The following is a 21,601-nucleotide window of genomic DNA, read 5'->3' as shown; positions in this document are numbered from 1 at the left end:
GTGTGAGGCACTGGGTTCGATCCTCAACACCATATAAAAATAAATAAAATAAAAGTATTGTGTCTGTCTACAACTAAAAAATATTTTCTTAAAAATATTTTTTAGTTTTAGGTGGATACAATATCTTTATTTTATTTTTATGTGGTGCTGAGGATCGAACCCAGTGCCTCACACGTGTTAGGCGAGCACTCAACCACTTCAGCCACAACCCCAGCCCCTAAAAAATATTAAAAAAAAAAATAATACTAATTCAAGTATCCTGTTCTTTAACTTTTTCCTTTTTTTTACTTTAACTTTTACTTTTCAATTTACTCCAATTAGTAACTCCAACAATTTGTCAACCACACCACTATCTTCAACTAATTAATACTGCATTCACTGTGCTCAATTTATGTCCTAACTTCCCTCTTACCCAGGAGTTAAATTCCATTGTAATTAAAGTGATCACTTTGCTCAATCCCTTGCCCTTCTCTTGCTTTGTAGAACTCACTAGTTCTCAAAATCCCAATCTAATTAAATCTAACTTTCCTCCAATGCTACACCTGCACAAACAAACATGACTGAAAAAAGCCACAGAGCCAATGATGGCTCTCTTGAAATTCATGACTATTAGATTTAAGTACACATTTTTCTATATTTCAGATCATGTCTCTGATACAGAATCTTTGCACAGCTTAAAATACTATTGGATACAAGAAGCCAAATTGTTTTACAATAAAACTTATTTCTGGAGCTACTCTGATAACATTTTTCATGACCTTTAAAAATGAGGAATTTGAGGAACACAGAAAACCATTTCTAAGAATTTCAAGTATGCAAAGATTTAGTTATAAGAATACTTATCACAGACTTAACTGTTAAAAAAAAAAGTTGGAACTGTTCATAATAATGAAAAACTGAAAATAATTTAAATGCTGACTTCATGATTCAGATTAAATAAATATATTATATTAAATCCACATCATATAATACTAAAGCCAATGGAAAAGTAATATTAAGAGAAAAAAATAGATCACAAAAATGTGTGTGTGTGTGTGTGTATAAATATGCTTAGGCTTTGTGTGTATGTGTACATAGTACTGGGAATTAAACCCATTGAGCCACCATAGCCCTTTTTATTTTGAGACAGTCTCACTAAGTTGCTGAGGCTGGCCTTGAACTTGCAATCCTCTTGCTTTGGCTTTTCTTTCTTTCTTTTTTTTTTTTGTGTGTGTGGTGCTGGGGATTGAACCCAGGGCCTATCCCCAGCCCTCTTTTTTTAAAAAAAATTAATTAATTTAATTATCTGTTCTAATTTGTTATCATGACAGCAGAATGCATTTCAATTCATAATACACAAATGGAACACAATTTTTCATTTCTCTGATTGTACACAAACTAGAGTCAACCATACATGTCTTCATACGTGTACTAGGGAAATGATGTCACACAGGCCACTTGCACAGGCCTCTTGCCTTGGCTAAGAAAGAATTACAGGCGTATGCTACCAAGCCTGGCAAATATGATAGTCTTTAAGAAATGTATATATTGAGGGAGATGTACAAGGACACAGGCAGCCAGGACAAGATATTGAGTGAGGATGTCCAGAGCAGGGAACATGGAGACGGTCTTCTGATGAGGTCAACTTCCTGCTTGACAAAGTGGTTTTGGACACAAGCAGGGGACCCAATCAGACTGATACTTTCACATTTGTGCTCCTAAGAGGGGGACCCAAGAGATAAACACATGGACAGAGGAGGCACCGATCACTAATAGTGAGAAGACTGTGGGAGGGGGTGGAGACAAGGAAAGGAGGAAATTCCAGAGACCTTAAAAAGAACAGGCCAAAACTCCCCCACAGAGTCCCAGCTCTGGGGCCCTGTCTCTTCAGAGAAGTCTATCTCTCTACTTCTGTTGCTTTTGCAATAAAACTACTTCTTGCTTGCTATCTCTGTGTCCTGTTCTTCAATTCTTCGCTGAATGGAGACAACGAATCCATCACCTCTAGACAGTAACAATATGCATGTACATTTTCTTATATAAGAATACATAGGCAGAAAAATTCTGGAAGGTGTTAATAGTATTTGTCTTTCTGTAGTGAAATTATAACTGTTCTATTTTTCATCTTTTTTACTTACCTATATTCTACAAAACCACGTATTTCTTTATTAATAAATTATCAAGGGCTAGGGTTGTGGTTCGGTCACCTGGGATGTGTGAGGCACTGGATTTGATCCTCAGCACCACACAAAAATAAATAAACAAACAAACATAAAATTAAGGTATTTATTGTGTCCGTCTACAACTAAAAAATATATTTTAAAAAATAATCAATTTACATACACACATATAGTATATGAGAACATAAAAGGATAACATTTAAGTTTATAGCACATTTTGTAGATTAAATTAGCTGTACTTACTATTATCTCAGATGCAAAACATCTAAAAGGATCACTTCCAGCTTCTTCAGATTGTTCAAGGAATTGTGCTGTCAGCAAAGGGCATTTCAAGCTTTTGAAACAACTAAGGCATGAGAAATAGGTTAATTAAGAAATCAACACTTGCCTAGTATAAAATGCCAATTCTTCATATTTAAGTTAGTTTTACATGAAAAGTAAAATAAGCACTGCTATGGTCTGAATGCTTATCCCCTCCAAATCTCATGTTGAAATGTAATTGCCATTCCAACATTATTAAGAGATAGGATCTTTGATAGGTGATTAGTCCAGGGCTCCACACTTACGGGAGGAATTACTGTTGTTATAAAAGGGTGAATTCAGCCCCCCTGTGTCTCTCCACCCTTCTGAGATGACGCCTCAAGGCCTTCACCAGATGTTGGTGCCTTGATCTTCAATTTCCCAGCCTGCAGAACTCAGAGTCAATGTATTTCTATTAACTATAAATTACCCAGTCTCAGATATTCTATTACAACAGCACAAATGGACTAAGCACCAATAATTCAATGCCTATAAAATGGCTGATGAATTATCTTATTAGTAATTGAGAGAACATGAAAAATACCTTGCTAGACCCAACATAGTGAAATTCATTTCTATGTATAGACTGTTCCAGTGGATTCTGAATGTTTGAGAACTAACCAGTGCTAGTCCAAGATGTTTTATTCATTAGTTCATGTTTTCATAAACTTTTATTTCTTTTACTTAGAAAATCAAATTTTATTCTGTGATTAAGCCTTTCCTATTTCCCTAAAATCTTTTCTTTTATAAAGTAATGGGTTTCATAAGTGGTTAAAAAAAATTTTTTTTAATGTCCTAATCCGACAAAAATAGAAAGCTAACACTAGCTAAATTCTCCAAGATTTAAAAAAAAAAAAGGTTATTAGTCTATGTAATTAAATAATCTAGTTTAGTGCTGTCCTATAAATATAATGCAAGCTCCATTTTTAAGATTTCTTAGTAGTCACATGAAAAATAATAGGAGAAATTAATTTTAATAATTTAACCCAATATGTCTAAAATATTTCAACACATATCAATATAAAAAAATCACTGAAGTATTATACTATGTTTTTAAAGAATATCAAATCTGGGGCTGGAGTTGTGGCTCAGTGGTAGAGCACATGCCTAGCATGTGTGAGGCACTATGTTCGATCCCAAGCACCATATATAAATAAAATAAAGACCCACTGACAACTAAAAAATAAAAAAAAAAAAAGGAGAATATCAAATCTTTGAAGTCCACATGATATGTTAGAGCACATCTTAATTTGGACCAACTATATGTCAAGTATTTTGATAGCCACATTGAACACTGCATGTTTAGTCCATAGTAACCCCGAGTAAATACTATTGTGTGAATACTTTGTTTTCATGGAGAGCTGAATGTTTAACTGTCTGCTGGTCCTTCTGCTGTTTTCACAGGGACAATAAAAACACAATTTCCTCACAGTGTAGATTCTTTTGAGTTATATGTATCTACTTCTCCACTTTCATTATTCACTATACTACAATGAATAAAAGCAGCACATAAAAGAATATGAAATAAATTAAATGAATAGACTTGGTTTTATTTATTTATTTTATTTTTTGGTACTGGCAAATTGAATCCAGGGATACTTAACCACTGAGCTACGTCCACAGTACTTTTTATTTTTTGAGATAGGGTCTCACTAAATTGTATAGGGCCTTGGTAAATTGTTCAGGTTATCTTTGAACTTGCAATCCTCCTGCCCCCTCCTCTTGAACCACTGGGATTACAGACATGCACCACAATGCCTATATTTTTTAAAAAATATGAATGACTCATTAAATGTCATGTTATATCAGCTTAAGATATAACAGTTTAGTCTTTTAAAATTCAAATCTAAAACTAGATTTATAGTTGCATGACAAATATAAAATAACTTAACAAAGTAAATTCATTGTGAGCTGTTTTTTAAATATATACTTACAATTTCAGTAATTCATCCTTTAATTTTTCATTTTCCTTGTTTTCTTTGTCATTAATAACTTCTTCCACAAAAGGTTTAGTGAACTCTATTAAGGCCTTGCAACATTGACAAAGGCCATAGTCATCTGTTTGTATTTGTTCTTTTGAGTATGGAACAGGAAGAAGAGATAATTGACTCCAAAGGGTAGACAATGCTAACCCAACTGAATATGCCTTATTGTTGCGAAGTTTCTGAATCACTACAATAGAGACCAGGTTGTTACTTGAGATAGCCTCATCAAGTATGCTAAACAAAGGACAAGAAATTCAATATGTACAATTATAAATACCTTCTTTCCTCACATTTTAACAACTCTGACATCAAGATGAAATATCCTAAGCTTAATTGGGAGTGCTTTTTTTTTCGCGGTGATACAGAAATTAATGAAGCATCTTAAAACTGATGCCATGAAATATTGTTTAGGTGTGTTTGTAACAGGTTACATACTTAAAACAGAAACACATTCTTTCCATGAGTGGTAAGCTATACAGTAGTGTACAAATGGGAGCTAGTATTTTTTTCCCAAGAAGATTGAGTGTTTTAAGTAGTATAAAACTCAGGAACATTCATTTTTAAATTGAATTTACTCTAATTTCTGATGCTGGGTCACTCTATCAGACTCTGAGATATACATATTTCCTAAAATGAAAAATAACCTCTTCTTATGGATAAATACTGTCTTGGTTGCTGAGATCCATTACTTATCAATTCTACTATTCCACTTAGCCATGGAGTCTTATCATTCCATATGACTCCTAGTTTCACTCTTCAGTCATACCTTTGCTATTCTTAATCCCAACCTTCCAAAATAGAGGCTGAACAGCCTGCTTGATACTATTCTTAACCAAGATACAAAACTACCACAATACTGTCAGACTGAGTACTGCAGACATCAGAGTAACCCTTTAAATTTGCTTCAAAGGAAAATTCTAGATATAAACCACAGGTAAGAAGATTAACCAGAAAGTTACAGGTTGTAATATAGCACATGAACAAATAGTATGACGTTCAACAAAGTGTTTACTGGGTAACAACACAACAGCAAGATTCAAATTGGCATTTGCTTTTATTAGTGTAAGCAGAATACTCAATAATTTGTCATAAATTTTACTTTGGTGTAGCATTGACATTGGGGGCAAACATCAAGGTACTTACACAAATAAAACAAGAACTACTTTGATAACAAAATGATAATTACCTGTTTGTAAAGGTTGAAGTAAAAGAAGAATAATTTGGGATATCTGTTTTCCAGAGGGCTCTTCAATCAGTTCAAGCAAACCCAACAATAATTCCTTTGGATTACATAACTATAAAAATATTCACAATTGAACCTGTTTAATACAAGTTGCATTTAAAGCCACATGATTACTATTTTAAAGAAAGCATATACTGAGAAAACACAATTATTTTTGCTTAACAGTAAAATGCTTCGTACAATTAGAAAAGTAGTGAATCACCAGAGCTCAGGTTTCCTTTGAGCTTCCGTATGCTGCTTTAGATTGCTTGAGCTTCCCACATAGGAAGCTTGAGCTTCCTATTCCATGTTGCTGGGTATTTAGACTACCTTAGAGTTTCCTTTTTACTTCCCAGACAGATAAAATTTTGCATTGCTTTCTGAATGGCCATATTTTATCACCTTGCTTGCCTCGTTGTTTTTTTGTTTTGTTTTGTTTTAGTGGGGGGTGTTGTTTATGTTTTTGCAGTGTTATGAATCAAACCCAAGGCCTCACACACGCTAAGCAAGCACTCCTACCACTGAGCTATATCCCCAGCCTATTTGTCTTGTATTTTTAAAAAACTCTCATAGTCTTCTTTTTCCAAATACATATTTGTATATACCTGTACTGATCTCCAAGTAGCTTCTTATAATGTCTTTTTTAACTCAGAATTTATTCTTTCTTAAAAGTTGTACACTGAGGGCTGGGATTTTGGCTCAGTGGTAGAGTGCTCACCTAGCGCGGGTAGGACCTGGGTTCAATCCTCAGCACCACATAAAAATAAAGGCATTGTGTTGTGTCCATCTACACCTAGGAAATAAATATTTTAAAAAAAAGTTGTACATTGACTTATAACTCAACTAGCCTTTTACCAATGGTCTCTAAAAATTGTGAGTCACAACTGAACTGTGTTCTACTTCCCATTCATACTTCTATTGTGATCACGTACAGTCTAGGTTTTTCATATTTTTAAGAGGATATGAGGGCTGGGATGGTGGCTCAGTGGTAGAGCACTTGCCTAGCATATGTGAGGCACTGGGTTTGATTTTCATCATCACATATAAATAAATGAATAAAATAAAGGTCCATCAACAACAACAACAACAAAAAAGAGGATATGAAAGGAATTTCCACAGAGAAAAGAGCACTGATATTTGATTTTGTTTCAATATTGTAAAAAAAAAAAAAAAAAAAAAAAAAAAAAAATCAATGTTGTCTTGCATTATTTCTGTAAAATACATCTATACAATAAGGGTACTTGTTAAAATACAACTTCCTAGGAAATGGAACTGCCCATCCAATTAAGTTTGGGCTTCTCCTCCTCCATGCATGTATAATATGTGAATTACACCCTATTGTCATGTAATCTAAAAAGAGCAAACAACAACAAAAAGACTGGGCTTCTCTCCAGAATTTTCTTCTTATATATCTTGATGAACTAAAAATTTTCTTATCAAATAAGAATTAGACATTAAAAATAATAATAATACTGCTGTGTGTTTTGACAAAGAGAACTTGGTTATTAACATACCTTTACCAATAAATCAAGCATCAGAAAATAATCTTTTCTTTTATCATCTTTATCATTCCATAAAAGGCACCGAACAACAGGACCAACAAGATTCCAGCCCATAGTCTTAATGATGACCTAAAAAAAAAAAAAAAATTCAGAGTAAAGCAAACACTGCCATCTACAGGATTCTCATAGTATGCTTTTCTAACTTGGCTTAGCTTAGAATTTACTTTGAAATAGGAAAAATGAGACAAGTGAGGCCCACAGCCGACTACTTCCTAGGGTTGGATGTCAACAGATATCAACATTTAAAAATAATTGTTAAGCTTTTCACTGAGATAAGGCAAAAGGGTCTTTACTTACTATCAGGGAACTTCGTTTTTCTCAGGATTTAAATAGTTCCTCTAATTAATTAATGCTTGAGAAGAGCAAGTACTTAACTTCCACAGAGAATTTTTGCTCTCCTGAGTCAAAGAAATACAGTCAATGCTTGTCAACCTTTAAAAGTTCCTGGAGAATCCCTGAATATAATCATTGTAATTTATATAAAATGAAAGGCTGTGACTTCATTAATTTTCTCTGCTTCTTTTTGCAAAGACATTTCAGAATGCTTTACCATTAGTGACTGGCATTCATTATTAGTCATTGATTTTCAAAATTACAAACAATATCCTTCAATTCTCTAGCCTGCTTTGTACTGCAACTCATCAACATTTACCAAGTATATAATACATAATATTCTGGGTGCCAAAAACAAAGCGAGAAATAGATCAAATAAGATCTGTATCACCACAGTTCACATTCTAGGGTGATTCTTTAAAAACAACAAGGGATGGGGTTGTGGCTCAGTGGTAGAGTGCCTTGCCTAGCATGTGTGAGGCACTGGATTCTATCCTTCACACCACATTAAAAAAAATCAATTAAAACAAAAACAAAACAATATATATGTGATGAGGGCCACAACCAGGTTAAGATGGCGCCTGGCAGTATGCTAGGAGGAGTGGTTTCTGAGCCAATGCCAGCAAGCCATTAAGATGATAAGGATTCCTTAATGACTGACTGCTGTATCTAGTTTATGTTAATTAAGTTAAGCTGTGTGTAATAGGTTGGGTATATGTACCTCTGCAGTCCGGCAGAGAGGTGGTGCCTGCTACCTAGGGTACCTGCTACTTTGAGTTCCCGCTCAGTTCCCGCTGAGTTCACTCGCAATAAAGTAGTTCCCGCTTCAACCTTCAAGTTGCTTGTCATCTCCCAGTTATTTCACCCAGCCGGACAATGGCATATGGTGGCCCATACGGGGAACGCCTAAGGATAAGTGATAAGATAAACTGCTCCCCCCTGAGGACAGTGCGAGAGGATGGGTAACCATTTAAAGACTCTTCTTTTGCTTTTGTTTTAAGTTGCCTGTCCCTGGAGATGGGTGGGACAGAAGAAAAACCGCTCACATCTGAGGAAAAACTATTTGCGTCTAAGGAACAGATAGGGAGATGGACATTGCAGGAGGATAGAAAGGCTGATATAATGAATTTTTTTTCTATCTTTGTTTCATTTTTGTCTCGGTTTTATTTTGCATTATCTTAGTGAGGGGTATCTTTGTCACGAAAAAATGGAATTAAAAATTATTAAGAACCAAACCAAAAGGGCGTTAAGTAAATTACTAGAGGAAGGAGGCATCTCAGTAAAATCAAGAACAGTCAGGGCATACATTAAGACGATACAAAGGTATAGCCCCTGGTTCATTAAAGAGGGGTTGTTAAATATATCACAATGGAACCATCTTGGTGATTTAAAAAGGATAGAAAAGGAAAGCCCAGGAACTCTGTCAGTTGGCACATTACCATTATGGACGATGGTACAATCCTGTTTGCTTAGTCTAGAAGAAGACATCTTAGTCAGTCAGACAAGGGAAAAAAGTTTAGAGGAGAAAGGGCTATTAGGGGAGAAGTTACAACAGGAGGTTGCTACTAACCCCTTTCTATCACCAGAGGGCGTAAGTATTCAACCAACAGCTCCACCTATGGAAACAACATATGCTGGGTGGCCCCCAACCCCCATAATTGATAGATGGGATCCTGAGACAGGACCTCAAAGATTAGCATGCCCTGTATTTCAGGAGGAAGGAGGGCAGGGAATTCACCATTCTTTAGATTTCAAAACAGTGAAGCAGCTGAAAGAGGCTGTAACAACCTATGGTCCTCAAGCACCTTTCACTGTAAGTATGGTCGAATCTATTACCAACTTGAACTTGACACCAGCAGATTGAGCCAGTATGTGTAGAGCTGTGCTAAATGGAGGACAGTTTTTACTGTGGAAGATTGCCAATCAAGAATTTTGTATGGAAACGGCTAGGCGAAATGAAGCAGCCAGTTATCCTCAGAGAAATATAGAGATGCTGTTAGGAGAGGGACCTTATAAGGGCCCCCAACAACAAATTCAATACAATCCTGCCATTTATTCACAAATCGCTTCAGCTGCGGTTAAGGCATAGAAAACTTCACAAGGGCATGGAGATTTGCAAGGTCAACTATCCAAAGTAATACAGGGGACAAATGAGCCTTATACAGAATTTGTAGACAGACTTTTGCAAACAGCTACCAGAGTTTTTGGGGATGCAGAACAAGCAATGCCATTAGTGAAACAGCTAGCCTATGAACAAGCAAATAAATGGTGCAGGGAGGCCATTAGACCATGGAGAAATACAGATTTAAACACATATATTAAACTATGTAGAGACATTAATGAATAGGGGCAAATCGTGGCAGCTACAGTACAACAGGCATTAGGAGCCAGGCCAAAAACATGCTATAATTGTGGACAAACAGGACATTTTAGAAGGAGTTGCCCCATAGGAGGAGGTTTTAACAAAACTAGGTATCAAAGAGGTAGAATACCGGATATTTGCCCACGATGCCAACGAGGGAGACACTGGGCTTCTGAGTGCCATTCTCAGACTACTGCTCCATTGTCAAGAAACGAACAAGGACCAGGTGTTTACCCACGATATCGTGGAAGAAAACATTGGACTCCAATGCCAAAAAACGGACAGCGGGGCCCAATGCTCCAGGGCCTATGACCACAAATATACAGGGCATTGGAGGAACCCAACAATACCATCAGGGTAGTTCCCAGGACACATTATCCATTAGATCCCTTATTAAACAAACCAGAGGGAGCGCAGGGTTGGACATCTGCGCCTCTGCCAGAGCAGTACTAACTCCAGAGATGGGAGTTCAAATCATTCCCACAGGGGTAAAAGGACCTCTTCCCCAAGGAACAGTAGTCTTGTTGTTGGGATGTAGTTCCTCTACTCTAAAAGGACTTATGATAAGTCCTGAGGTAATTGACCCTGATTACGAAGGTGAAATAAAAAGTATAGCCAGTTCTCCTAGGGGTATATCAGTAATTTCACGAGGAGTCAGAATCGCACAATTGTTGATAATACTCAGCCTGCTTGAAAAATTTCCCAGTCGTTCAGTAGAAAGATGTTCCAGGGGATTAGGCTCTACAGGTATAGATTGGGCTATGCTTTCTTTAAATTTAGATTCTCGGCCCATGCTAAAACTAAATATTCAAGGACATGAATTTAATGGGCTACTGGATACAGGTGCAGACCTTAGCATTATCTCCCGCCAAGAATGGCCAAAACACTGGCCATTACAACAAGCCACTCAAACGCTTCGAAGCCTAGGAATAGTGACAAATCCCCATAGAAGTGCGATGGTATTAGATTGGAAAGATCCTGAAGGATGTGAAGGAACTATACAGCCATATGTTCTAGATCATCTTCCTATAAATTTATGGGGACGAGATGTTCTAGGTCAATTAGGGTTAATATTAACAAACAACAACAATTCAAATGTGCCCACTATTATGGCTAGACAAGGTTTTAAAAAAGGAAAAGGATTAGGAGAACAAGAACAAGGTATAGTGGCACCAATTCAAATAGATCAAAAAACAGATAGACATGGATTGGGTTTTCAGAAGGGGTCACTGAGAAAATAAAAATTACTTGGAAATCAGAAAGGCCAGTATGGGTTTCTCAGTGGCCCCTGACTAAAGAAAAGATACAAGCAGCCCATGACCTGGTCAAACAACAATTAGCGGAAGGACATACACAACCTTCTGTATCTCCCCATAATACTCCCATTTTTGTCATCAAAAAAGAAATCTGGCAAATGGAGATTATTGCAAGATTTAAGAGCTATTAATAATGAGATGGTTATCATGGGACCTGCTCAATCGGGGATTCCCCAATTGTCTGCTTTGCCAAAAACCTGGTATGTTTTAGTTATAGATATTAAAGATTGTTTTTTTTCAATTCCAATTCATCCTGAGGATAGTCCACATTTTGCATTTACTGTCCCTGCACTGAATTATGAAGGTCCTGATCAGAGATATGAATGGAAAGTACTCCCTCAAGGGATGGCTAACAGCCCAACTATGTGTCAAATTTATGTTAACAAAGCAATCCAGCCACTTAGAAATCAAAATCCTGAACTACAAATATTTCACTATATGGACGATGTATTATTAGCACACAAAGATAAAAACATATTGTTAGAATGTTATGCCATATTTACAAATTTATTAAAAAATTATAATCTAGAGATAGCAATAGATAAAGTACAATTAAATTATCCAATAAATTATTTAGGAGTTCTACTATCCTAAACCATGGTCCACCAACCAAAAATTCAAATACGAGTAGATCAACTTAAAAAACTTAATGACTTTCAAAAGTTGTTGGGAGACATAAATTGGATAAGGCCTTATCTAGGCATACCAACAGGAGAATTGGGACCCTTATTTGATATTCTAAAAGGTCCATCAGATCCAAATTCACACCGCATGTTAATGCCTGAAGCAAGAAAGACATTAAAACTCATTGAAACATATATGGAAAATATGCATTTGGATAGAACTGATAAAAGTTTGCCTTTATTATTTATTGTACTACCAACAAAAAATATTCCTACAGGAGTATTTTGGCAAGAAGGTCCATTATTATGGATACATTTATCTTATTCTCCTAACACTATTCTTACTAGGTATCCTGAGGCTGTAGGACAATTAATACTCAAAGGAATAAGAGCAGCAAAGGGAGTGTTTGGAATTTCTCCCAATAAAATTATTACTCCATATACTATGAATCAAATTGATGAGTTAGCTAATGAGTTAAATACTTGGGCAATAATCATGTGCAAATCTAATTGTTTATTTGATAATCACTTACCATCTAATCCTTTGTTATCTTTTTGGTCCTCGCATCCTGTAGTTTTTCCAAAAATGACAAGAAAAACACCTATCATGAATGCTCCAAATATATTTACTGATGGGTCAAGTAATGGTACAGCAGCAGTAGTTACCCCTGATCAAGATTTTACATGTTTAGTACCCAAACAATCAGCTCAAAAGGTAGAGCTTAATGCAGTATTACAAGCTTTTGTGATGTATAAAGATTCTATATTTAATTTATTTTCCAATAGTCAATATATAGTTAATGCTATTATATCCCTTGAAGATGCTGGTAGGATTTCCCCTTCCTCTACTATTTTCTCTTTGTTTTCCACTATACAAAGTTTAATTTGGGATAGAAAAGATCCATTCTTTATAGGACATATCAAGGCACATACAGGATTGCCTGGAGCCCTTAGTTTAGGCAATGATTTAGCAGATAAAACTACACATGACATACATATTTTTTTGACATTAGAAGAAGCTACAAATTTTCATAAATCCTTCCATGTCAATGCTAAAACTTTACAAAAACGTTTTAAAATAACCAAGGAAAAAGCAAGACAAATAATAAAACAATGTCAAAATTGTGTGACCTTTTTACCACAAGTTAATCTTGGAATCAATCCTAGAGGACTCATACCTAATCATATTTGGCAGATGGATGTCACACATTTGCCACAATTTGGAAAATTAAAATATTTACATGTTATAGTTGATACTTCTTCCGGATTTTTGATGGGCTCCCTTCATACTGGAGAAAAAACTAAAGATATTATAGCTCATTGTTTACAAAATTTTGCCACTGTGGCATTCCAAAACAGTTAAAAACAGATAATGGCCCTGGCTATACCTCTACTTCTTTTAAGCAATTTTGCTCATCATTTGGCATTACTCACATAACAGGAATCCCGTATAATCCACAGGGACAAGGCATAGTTGAAAGAGCTCACCAAACTATTAAAATGTATTTATTAAAACAAAAAGATGGAATTGGGAAGGGGTATATATCCTCCAAAGATAAACTTAACATAACCCTTTTCACATTAAACCTTTTAAATTTGGATTCATCAGGGCTTAGTGCTGCGGAAAGGCACATGTGTCCAAAAAATGTACATAAGCCTAAGGTACTTTGGAAGGATATTCTAACAGGACAATGGAAAGGTCCTGACCCAGTGATTGTCTGGAGTCGGGGATCTGTTTGTGTGTTTCCACAGGGAAAACAGCAGCCGATTTGGATTCGAGAGAGACTAAAGCGATTTCTACAGACCAAAAAGAAGATGATTTGGCTCAAAGTCCATAACAGCTGATATCCAGAACTCCAGTTTAGCTATCCTTACATCTGCGACAATGGTTCTTCCACACCTGGAGGCTAATGAGTGATGAGCATCATAAGGGCCTTGAGACTTACTTGTGGAAATACCATCAAACTCATATGCAAATTACAAGAAGAAGGATGAGATTGCAGGATCAACTAATAATAAAAAAAAAAAAAAAAGAAGGATGAGCTATCAAAAGAAGAGTCAAACCTGGGTGGTAACTAGGATGCTTTTTTCAATATTTATTTTATTATGTCCTCTCCCATGTCATGTAGTTCTATTTTATTTTTTGAGCTCAGACAGACCTAGGTTAATGTTTTTCTGCAGTTCTATTTTTTGATTAACTGTGGAGTTTTTAAACATTGCAATGGAGATTTTACCTGTGAAAAACTGCAAGGCCTTTACTGTTATGTTGTGTGTGCATACTTGTGTTATGTGTTGTATGTCTGTATGTGCATATGTCCATATATATTATATGAGGAGCGCTCATAAAAAAACGGATCCAAGTATCTTTTTCTAATTCACGTGATTTAAACAGTTTAATTTAAATTAGGTAACAAAAATAGGAGATTAACAGATCTATTTGTTTACTTTCACCTTTCTTTTTCATTATATCTAATTCTGTTCAGAATAATTCTTAGTGCCTGCTGGAATGTTATACAATTTTTTTTTTAGTCATCATTGCCAGAATTCCTATCTTCATCCCAGTGCCGGTGAAGACAAAGGTAGAAGAATTTCCAGTATTACTGAAAAACCAAATGGGACTTCAGAATTACAGCTACCATCATCACAACTGTTGCTGTTTCTGCTGCTGCTACTACAGCTTCTGCAATGGCTGTCACACAAACTGTACAAACTGATGCACTAATATTTACTTCAAGAAGAAATAGACATATTAATGGATTCCCCTGCTTTAAGCTGCTTGTGGAACTTACCTGGACTATGTATCATTTATATGCATTACGAACTGATACAACAAATTGTAATTAGTACCAGGGTATCTTTGCTGATAGTGTCATCCGTGGTACAATTTTTCCAAAAGGAGCCGTCAATTGGCTTGGTATCGTGGCGTTTTGTATCTTCCCCCTTCTGCTTGTAGCAGGTTATCCACAAGTATGGCTAATAATGCTGGGCCGGTAGTCAATGACGGGTAAGATCCAATTGCAATGGTACCAACCTAAGACAGGAGGCTGACGCCTTGAGGTCAGCTCATCCGATGACAGGTAAGGACCATATGTAGTATTGGACAACCTAAGACAGGCACATTCCCTAAGCTACATACTTGTTGTTTATGTTAAACAAAAGGGGGAGATGATGAGGGCCACAATCAAGTTAAGATGGCGCCTGGCAGTATGCTAGGAGGAGTGGTTTCTGAGCCAACACCAGCAAGCAATTAAGATGATAAGGATTCCTTAATGACTGACTGCTGTATCTAGTTTATGTTAATTAAGTTAAGCTGTGTGTAATTAGTTGGGTATATGTACCTCTGCAGTCCAGCAGAGAGGCGGTGCCTGCTACCTGGGGTACCCGCTACTTTGAGTTCCCTCGCAATAAAGTAGTTCCTGCTTCAACCTTCAAGTTGCTTGTCATCTCCCAGTTATTTCGACCAGCCGGACAACGGCATATATGAAGAAGAGGAAATAGCACATACAATACCTCCTTCTGACCCCATCCATTTTACAATATAATACAGGTAGAGTATGAGGAATAGAAAGAGAATATTCATCTCAAAGTAGGAAAGACAGGATAGGCCTTCCAAAAGGAAAATAGGAAAAATAGGTCTGTCAGGCACAGATAGGTGGAAAAAACATTCAAGGCTCTGAAATAGCAATGTGTAAAGGTATAAGGCTTGTTAACAAGTCTTGGAGAACTATCAACAGAGTATGTTAGGGTATGTGAACACAAATTTTGCAAAAGAGGAAATACTATCTATTCACATCTTTGTTCATTTATCAACTATACATTTTAGAGTTTGTTATATCAACTTCCATGTGTTCTCTATATGTTAATATCAAGATAGTTACATTTATGGCAAAAAATTGTTAGGTTTTACTTTTGAGACATGGACTTGCTATGCTACCCTTGCTATGGTCTTGAACTCCTAGCCTCAAGCAATCCTCCAGCCTCAGCCTCTCAAACAAGTAGGACTTCAGGCACATGCAACCATAGCAGACAACATTGTCTTTATTTTTATGTAGCCAAGTATAATAATTTTGTTTGTTTTTGTCCCTTTTTTACTGCTTTTAGCCTAAAATGGATTCACCCCTAGAGATTAATAAGCATTCATTTAAAATTTTTTAAAATGTATATTTCACCTTTCTTTATATTTAATGAAATGTTAGGAATTTTAACAAAGAATAAAACAATCATACTTTTTTTTTCTCACTTAATGAGATAGTTCAGTTGATCTCTTTCAATATGTCTGTTACTTACAAGTGTAAAAGAATCCTTCCTCCAAAGGTTTTTTTTTTTTTTTTTTTTAATTTTTTAGTTGTAGATGGACACAATACCTTTGTTTTATTTATTTTTTATGTGGTGCTGAGGATAGAACCCAGTGCCTCACATGTGCTAGACAAGCACTCTACCACTGAACTACAACCCCAGCCTCTCCTCCAAAGATTTGATATTTTGTTTTCTCTCATTTTTTGTGTGGCTTCACTTTTAATATTTAGCATTTTACTAATCAGGAATTTGTTGTAAATCAATAACTAAATTTTTTCAAAATTACTCAATATTTATCCATTACTTATTAAATAAACCCATACTTATTTTTAAAAACCTAATTAGTTCCTGTAAGATTCTACTTTTCCAAAGCACTTCTTTCCTTTTACAAAGGTGTACTTACTTTCTATAAGAGATCCTCTGAATAATCATCAACTAACAAGAGAAATGACAGCTTTGAATAATATTTTGTATATCAGGGTTGAAAAATTTTCTTAAAATATTTTATAAATATTCTATTCGCTACAGGATAACCCAGTCACTAAATAATGTCTCATGGCTTTAGTTAGGGTTAAGGAAAGATGGTAAATAATTATAAGGAATTGGACTAAATCCTGACTGTGGTTAACGTATACTACCCTTTGTTTAATTTAGTACTAACAATCATATGGAATAAGACTGTGACTCCTAATTTAGATGAGAATGCCAAAGTTTAGACATTAATGACAGACCCAATATCAGACAACTCTACAGGTCCCAAGCTTATGCATTTCCTCCTATACTGCTAGTTCTCCACTGTGGGCAATTTTGCACCATACCTCCCAGGGGACATTTGACAAGATTTGCAGACACTTTTTGATTGTCATTACTGAAGGAGGCAGGTAGGGAAGCTACTAGTATCTCACAGGCAACCTAGGGTTGTTCCAAACATTTTGCAATACACAAGAGAATCCCTCAAAATAGAGAACAATCCTGTTCAAAATGTCAATAATGGTAAAATTCTAAACTATACTGTCTTAGGACCACTTCCCTATTTAATATTTTAATATTTAACACAGATTAATAGTAAATCTTTTTTGTACTGGGCATTGAGCCCAGGGGACACTTTACCACTGAGCTACACATCTCTAGTTCTTTTTATTTTACAACAGAGTCTTGCCAAGTTGCTTAGGATGGCCTCAAACTTGGGATCCTCCTGCTTCAGCCTTCTAAGTCTCTAAGATTACAGCTAATAATAAATCTTGATGAATCCCTTATAGTGTCACCTTGCAAAAATATTAAGTTGTAGTCAGTTTTAAACATTACCTTGTCAAAATCTGAATCTCTGTGATTCTCAAACTGTTAAGACTAAGCTTCGGGCTTGGGATGTGGCTCAAGTGGTAGCGTGCTCGCCTGGCATGCGTGCGGCCCGGGTTCGATCCTCAGCACCACATACAAACAAAGATGTTGTGTCCGCCGAAAACTAAACAATAAATATTAAAACATCTCTCTCTCTACTTTTAAAAAAAAAAAAAAAGGTCATCAGATCATTTAGGAGCTTTTACTTTTTTTTCCTTTNTTTTCTTTTTTTTCTTTTTATTTAATTTATTTATTTTTTTGTGGTGCTAAGGATTGAACCCGATACCTCACACATGCTAGGCAAGTACTCTACCACTGAGCCACAACCCCAGCCCCTCCCCATCTACGATACCATGGGAAACCACTGTAGTCACTCTGTGCTATGTGCAGCACCAACTGCATAGTCATAGCTGTAGCCCTGCTCTTACCTAGCTCTTACCAACCCTTCTGGCTCATCTTGATAACATGGTTAAATCCAACTTTTTGCCTGCTGTTCCTTCACCCACCCATCCAGTCCTAAATGGGTAGCTAATTGTCTCTGCAACAAAACACAATGCACATGTCTCACTTGAATTCCTGATCATCACCTTCAAGAAGGCCATTAATGCTGCCTGGAAACCCCACTCTAGTTTCCTAATCCACTCACTCTACCACTGTTCCAGACGCTGTTGGTTTTTTCACTTGTATCATTAAATTTTTCACGGTTCTCTTGGTGAGCGCCCACAAACCATCTGCTGGTAGAAACTCGCTAGGAACTGATATGAAGCATCATATTTTCTGAGGTCCATTTCCCCGGGTGCTGCCTATTGTCCAGACTATATTCCTCCAATTCCCCACAATCTCTCAAAGGAGCTTTTCTTAAAAAAAAAAAAAAGACTAAGCTTCACTATGTTTGAATCTATCCCATTAACCATTCAGAAGTACATTAAAAATAAACCACTGAGGGGTGGGAATCTCATGAAAATAAAAGGGAGATTAATAGAGAAAAGGAACCAGAGGGAGTGAGGAAGCAGGGAAAGGAGAAAAAAAACAAAAAAAACACCCAATCACTCAGGCATGTATTGACAGTTACAAATTCCCTTCTCCCTCTGCCTCACTGATGGAATGTTGATCCTCACCTCTTTAGCAGGCCACTTCCTCAGTTCCTTAAGTTCCTCAAGATGGGCTCCTTGGGCCTCTTTTCTTCTGCCACTTTTCTGTGGTCTAAGGCAAATACTTCCCCTCCCCTCAATTACCTAATCTTTAAACAAAACAATAACTAAATCTCTTGTTTCTTTACTGAGCTTAAAACCTTACTTTCTAATTGCCTGCTACATCTTAAAACTTCCAAAAGTCAACTCACTTCTTTCAGGAAACTTTCTCCTTTACTTAAGTTACCTTTTTCTGTTCAGGATATCATACCCTGTATTGTCCTTTCAGAGGCTAGAAATGTGTCATCCTTGCTGCCTCAATCTCCCTCACTCCCATAATCACTCAATCCCTTCTATTCTACCTAAAATTTTCTCATAATTACTATATAATGTTAACCAGAGGTAAAGCAGAGTGGTTAAGAGCTCCAAAACCAGAATAGATATGAATCCTAATGTCACAAAAAAGCTGAGTTACTTTGAGGCATGTCATTTGATCTTTCAGTTAATTGTTTCTTTTTTTTTTTTTTTTAATATTTATTTATTTTTTAGTTTTTGGCAGACACAACATCTTTGTTTGTATGTGGTGCTGAGGAAAGAACCCAGGCCACAAGCATGCCAGGAGAGTTCGCTACCGCTTGAGCCACATCCTCAGCCCCCAGTTAATTGTTTCTTATTTATAAAATGAGTATTTTTTTAAGATGAGGGTCTCACTATGTTGCCCAGGTTGCCCTTAAATTTGGCACTCAAGTGATCCTCCTACCTTAGCCTCCCAAGTCTACACATATAAAAAATGAATTTAATAGTAGTACCTATCTTTGGGGATTTATGAAGAAGCTTAATAAATTAATAGATGTCAAGTATATAGATAGCATCTGGAAAATAGCAAGCTTAAATATTAGTTGTTACTGATTTTACTGTTAGCGGCTAAGTTAAGTACTCTCAAAGGTTATCTTCTGAGAATGCAATTGGGAAAAAAAAATCACAAAGATTTAAAACACATGAAGCCCTCTACCACTGAGCCACAACCCCAGCCCTAACTGTTAATAGTTTGAGAAATCATTCTCTACAATGGGAAAGGACCTTGTTTGTGGATCAGGAATATTTTACTTACAATTTGATTTTCTATGCATATCTGACACAAAGGGGAATAGGATGATCACAAAATATGAGTATCTAGTTTGCTTGATATTTATATTTCTCAATGTAAATTAATGATTCAAATGTTACTTTTTGAACACCTAAACCTGTTCCTTTTAAAGTTCTTTATATTTCAGCACTTGCTTAATTTATTCTGCCTCCTGATTGCTAGTTGTTGTTTTTTTGTTTATCTCTTCCAACACGCTGTAAGTACTTTAAAGTATATTAGTATTCCTAGTTCCCTTTTTCCATTTTCTACAGTGAAAATTTAAGTTTGTTATTAAGTTTATTCTTAAATGTTTGATGGACAAAGGGATGAATAATAACATGTGATTATTCTCTTCTCAAGTAGAATCTGAAAAGTGAACACAAAGATTGTACTTACTTTATTCTTTTCATTTTGAATAATTGCTATTAGTTGGTCCGTGTGCCCTTCTTCTATACATCTCTGGCCTGCTAACTGAAACAGGCCAAAATCTTCTTCTTTAAAGTCATGCTCTTCTAGAATTTGCTGAAAAAACAAAATAAACAAAAGAATAAGCATATGCAAATAAAAATTCAGTATGACAACTTCTTAATTTATTTTCTTTCTTTGTAAAAAGGGAAATGTTTAAATCCTAGATAAATTGTTTGAAATTTAGGATTATAATAATTACTAAGTGATTTTGAAATCTACTACATATCAAAGAATCCTATGAAAAGGATCAGCATCAAAATTAAAAAGGTTATTTAGATAAGGATATCATCTGTACAAATAATCCAATCTGCTGTCCTGTCCTCATGCTATTTATTTACCAGCCAAAAAAAAAGCAAGGATTAAAGAAGATAAGTAATCTGAGTAACCACAAGAGTAATTAAAAATGATGTCCTTCCCATATTTTAAAAGAAATTTTACACAAAAGAAAAAAATTACTTACACATCTTTTAATTATGGACTGAAGTTCCTCCACAGCCATTCCTAATTATTATTTCTAGTTTTGATGCTGAAATGAATTAATATAAAAAGTTAACTGATATTGTTTCATTTTGTTCAATTATTAGAAAACATTATAAGGAAAACGTAAAGTTTTACTATTAGTGAATGTTAGTATGTTCACTTAAGAAAGTAATTTTGCTTTGGAAAAAAAAAAAAACAACTCTACTGCATCTTTTTAAGAGCATAGTTTTGAAAGAAAGAACCCTCTGGAGCATTCCCTAGAGGACAGGCAAATATGCTTTTAAAAGGCAAAGTATTTCTTTCCTGAAAAAAAAAAAAAAATTCCACAACTTGGGCCTAAAATGAAAATCGTAATCATTGGGGAAATTTTTATTTTTTAGTGTCCCACGACAAAAACTGGAATTCAATACAAGTCACCCAAAGGGGGCTGAAAGTTCAAACGCCCTCCACCCCATTTCACTGTAGGAGCTGCACTCCCCCAAAGTAAATCACTCCAGTCAGTGAAACCGCCATATCACACCGAGACAAGGCAATTGGCAGTCCTCAGGAGAACACCATCCGGATACCGCCGAACACCGGTTTCTCGAGGCGAGAAGGCTCGGCCCCCAGTCTGCGGCAGTAAGTGCGGCTCTGCGGGTCCTCTAAGGAGGAGAACACCCTAGCGCGCTTGTAGGCGGCATCCAGAGGAAGCCATTTCTCCCGACTCCTGCTGTACTAGGCGTTCTGGTCCCACCACCTCGCGGGGCCTAGTCACTCACCGCACCGCTTCCCCCATCGCTCGCCGCGCACAGCTAGCCAGGACCCCCTTAGACCTCCCGGTGTGGTCACTTACCCGCCGGACCTCGCGGTGCGCTTAAGCAGCAGCCACCACTTTGGACCCCGCAGGCCTCGCTCCGGCCCC

The 21,601-nt window shown here is 36.2% G+C and overlaps 1 protein-coding gene across 3 annotated transcripts in view; it reads right to left on the bottom strand.

The window, feature by feature from the left end:
- Positions 1–21,601, bottom strand: part of Glmn (glomulin, FKBP associated protein) — a 50,528-nt gene that overhangs the window by 28,851 nt on the left and 76 nt on the right. For 2 of the 3 annotated variants that reach the window (XR_007351704.1, XM_015500891.2), the window contains exons 1-7: positions 21,533–21,601; positions 20,681–20,746; positions 20,149–20,274; positions 7,181–7,297; positions 5,631–5,739; positions 4,394–4,631; positions 2,403–2,505 (exon numbers count right to left, since the gene is read on the bottom strand). The exon at positions 21,533–21,601 is cut by the window's right edge and continues 76 nt beyond it. Coding sequence is in view for 2 of the 3 variants with exons in the window: in XM_015500891.2 (XP_015356377.1) it covers positions 2,403–2,505; positions 4,394–4,631; positions 5,631–5,739; positions 7,181–7,297; positions 20,149–20,274; positions 20,681–20,719 (732 nt within the window). In the remaining variant the exon portion in view is untranslated. The remainder of the gene's footprint in view (positions 1–2,402; positions 2,506–4,393; positions 4,632–5,630; positions 5,740–7,180; positions 7,298–20,148; positions 20,275–20,680; positions 20,747–21,532) is intronic. The other variant, XM_048814460.1, reaches the window with a different exon arrangement.

The sequence above is a fragment of the Marmota marmota genome, unplaced genomic scaffold (assembly GCF_001458135.2).
Source record: "Marmota marmota marmota unplaced genomic scaffold, marMar, whole genome shotgun sequence".
NCBI lineage: Eukaryota > Metazoa > Chordata > Mammalia > Rodentia > Sciuridae > Marmota > Marmota marmota.
The sequence above is the reverse complement of the archived record's forward strand: the minus strand, read 5'-3'. Positions and strand labels throughout refer to the sequence as shown.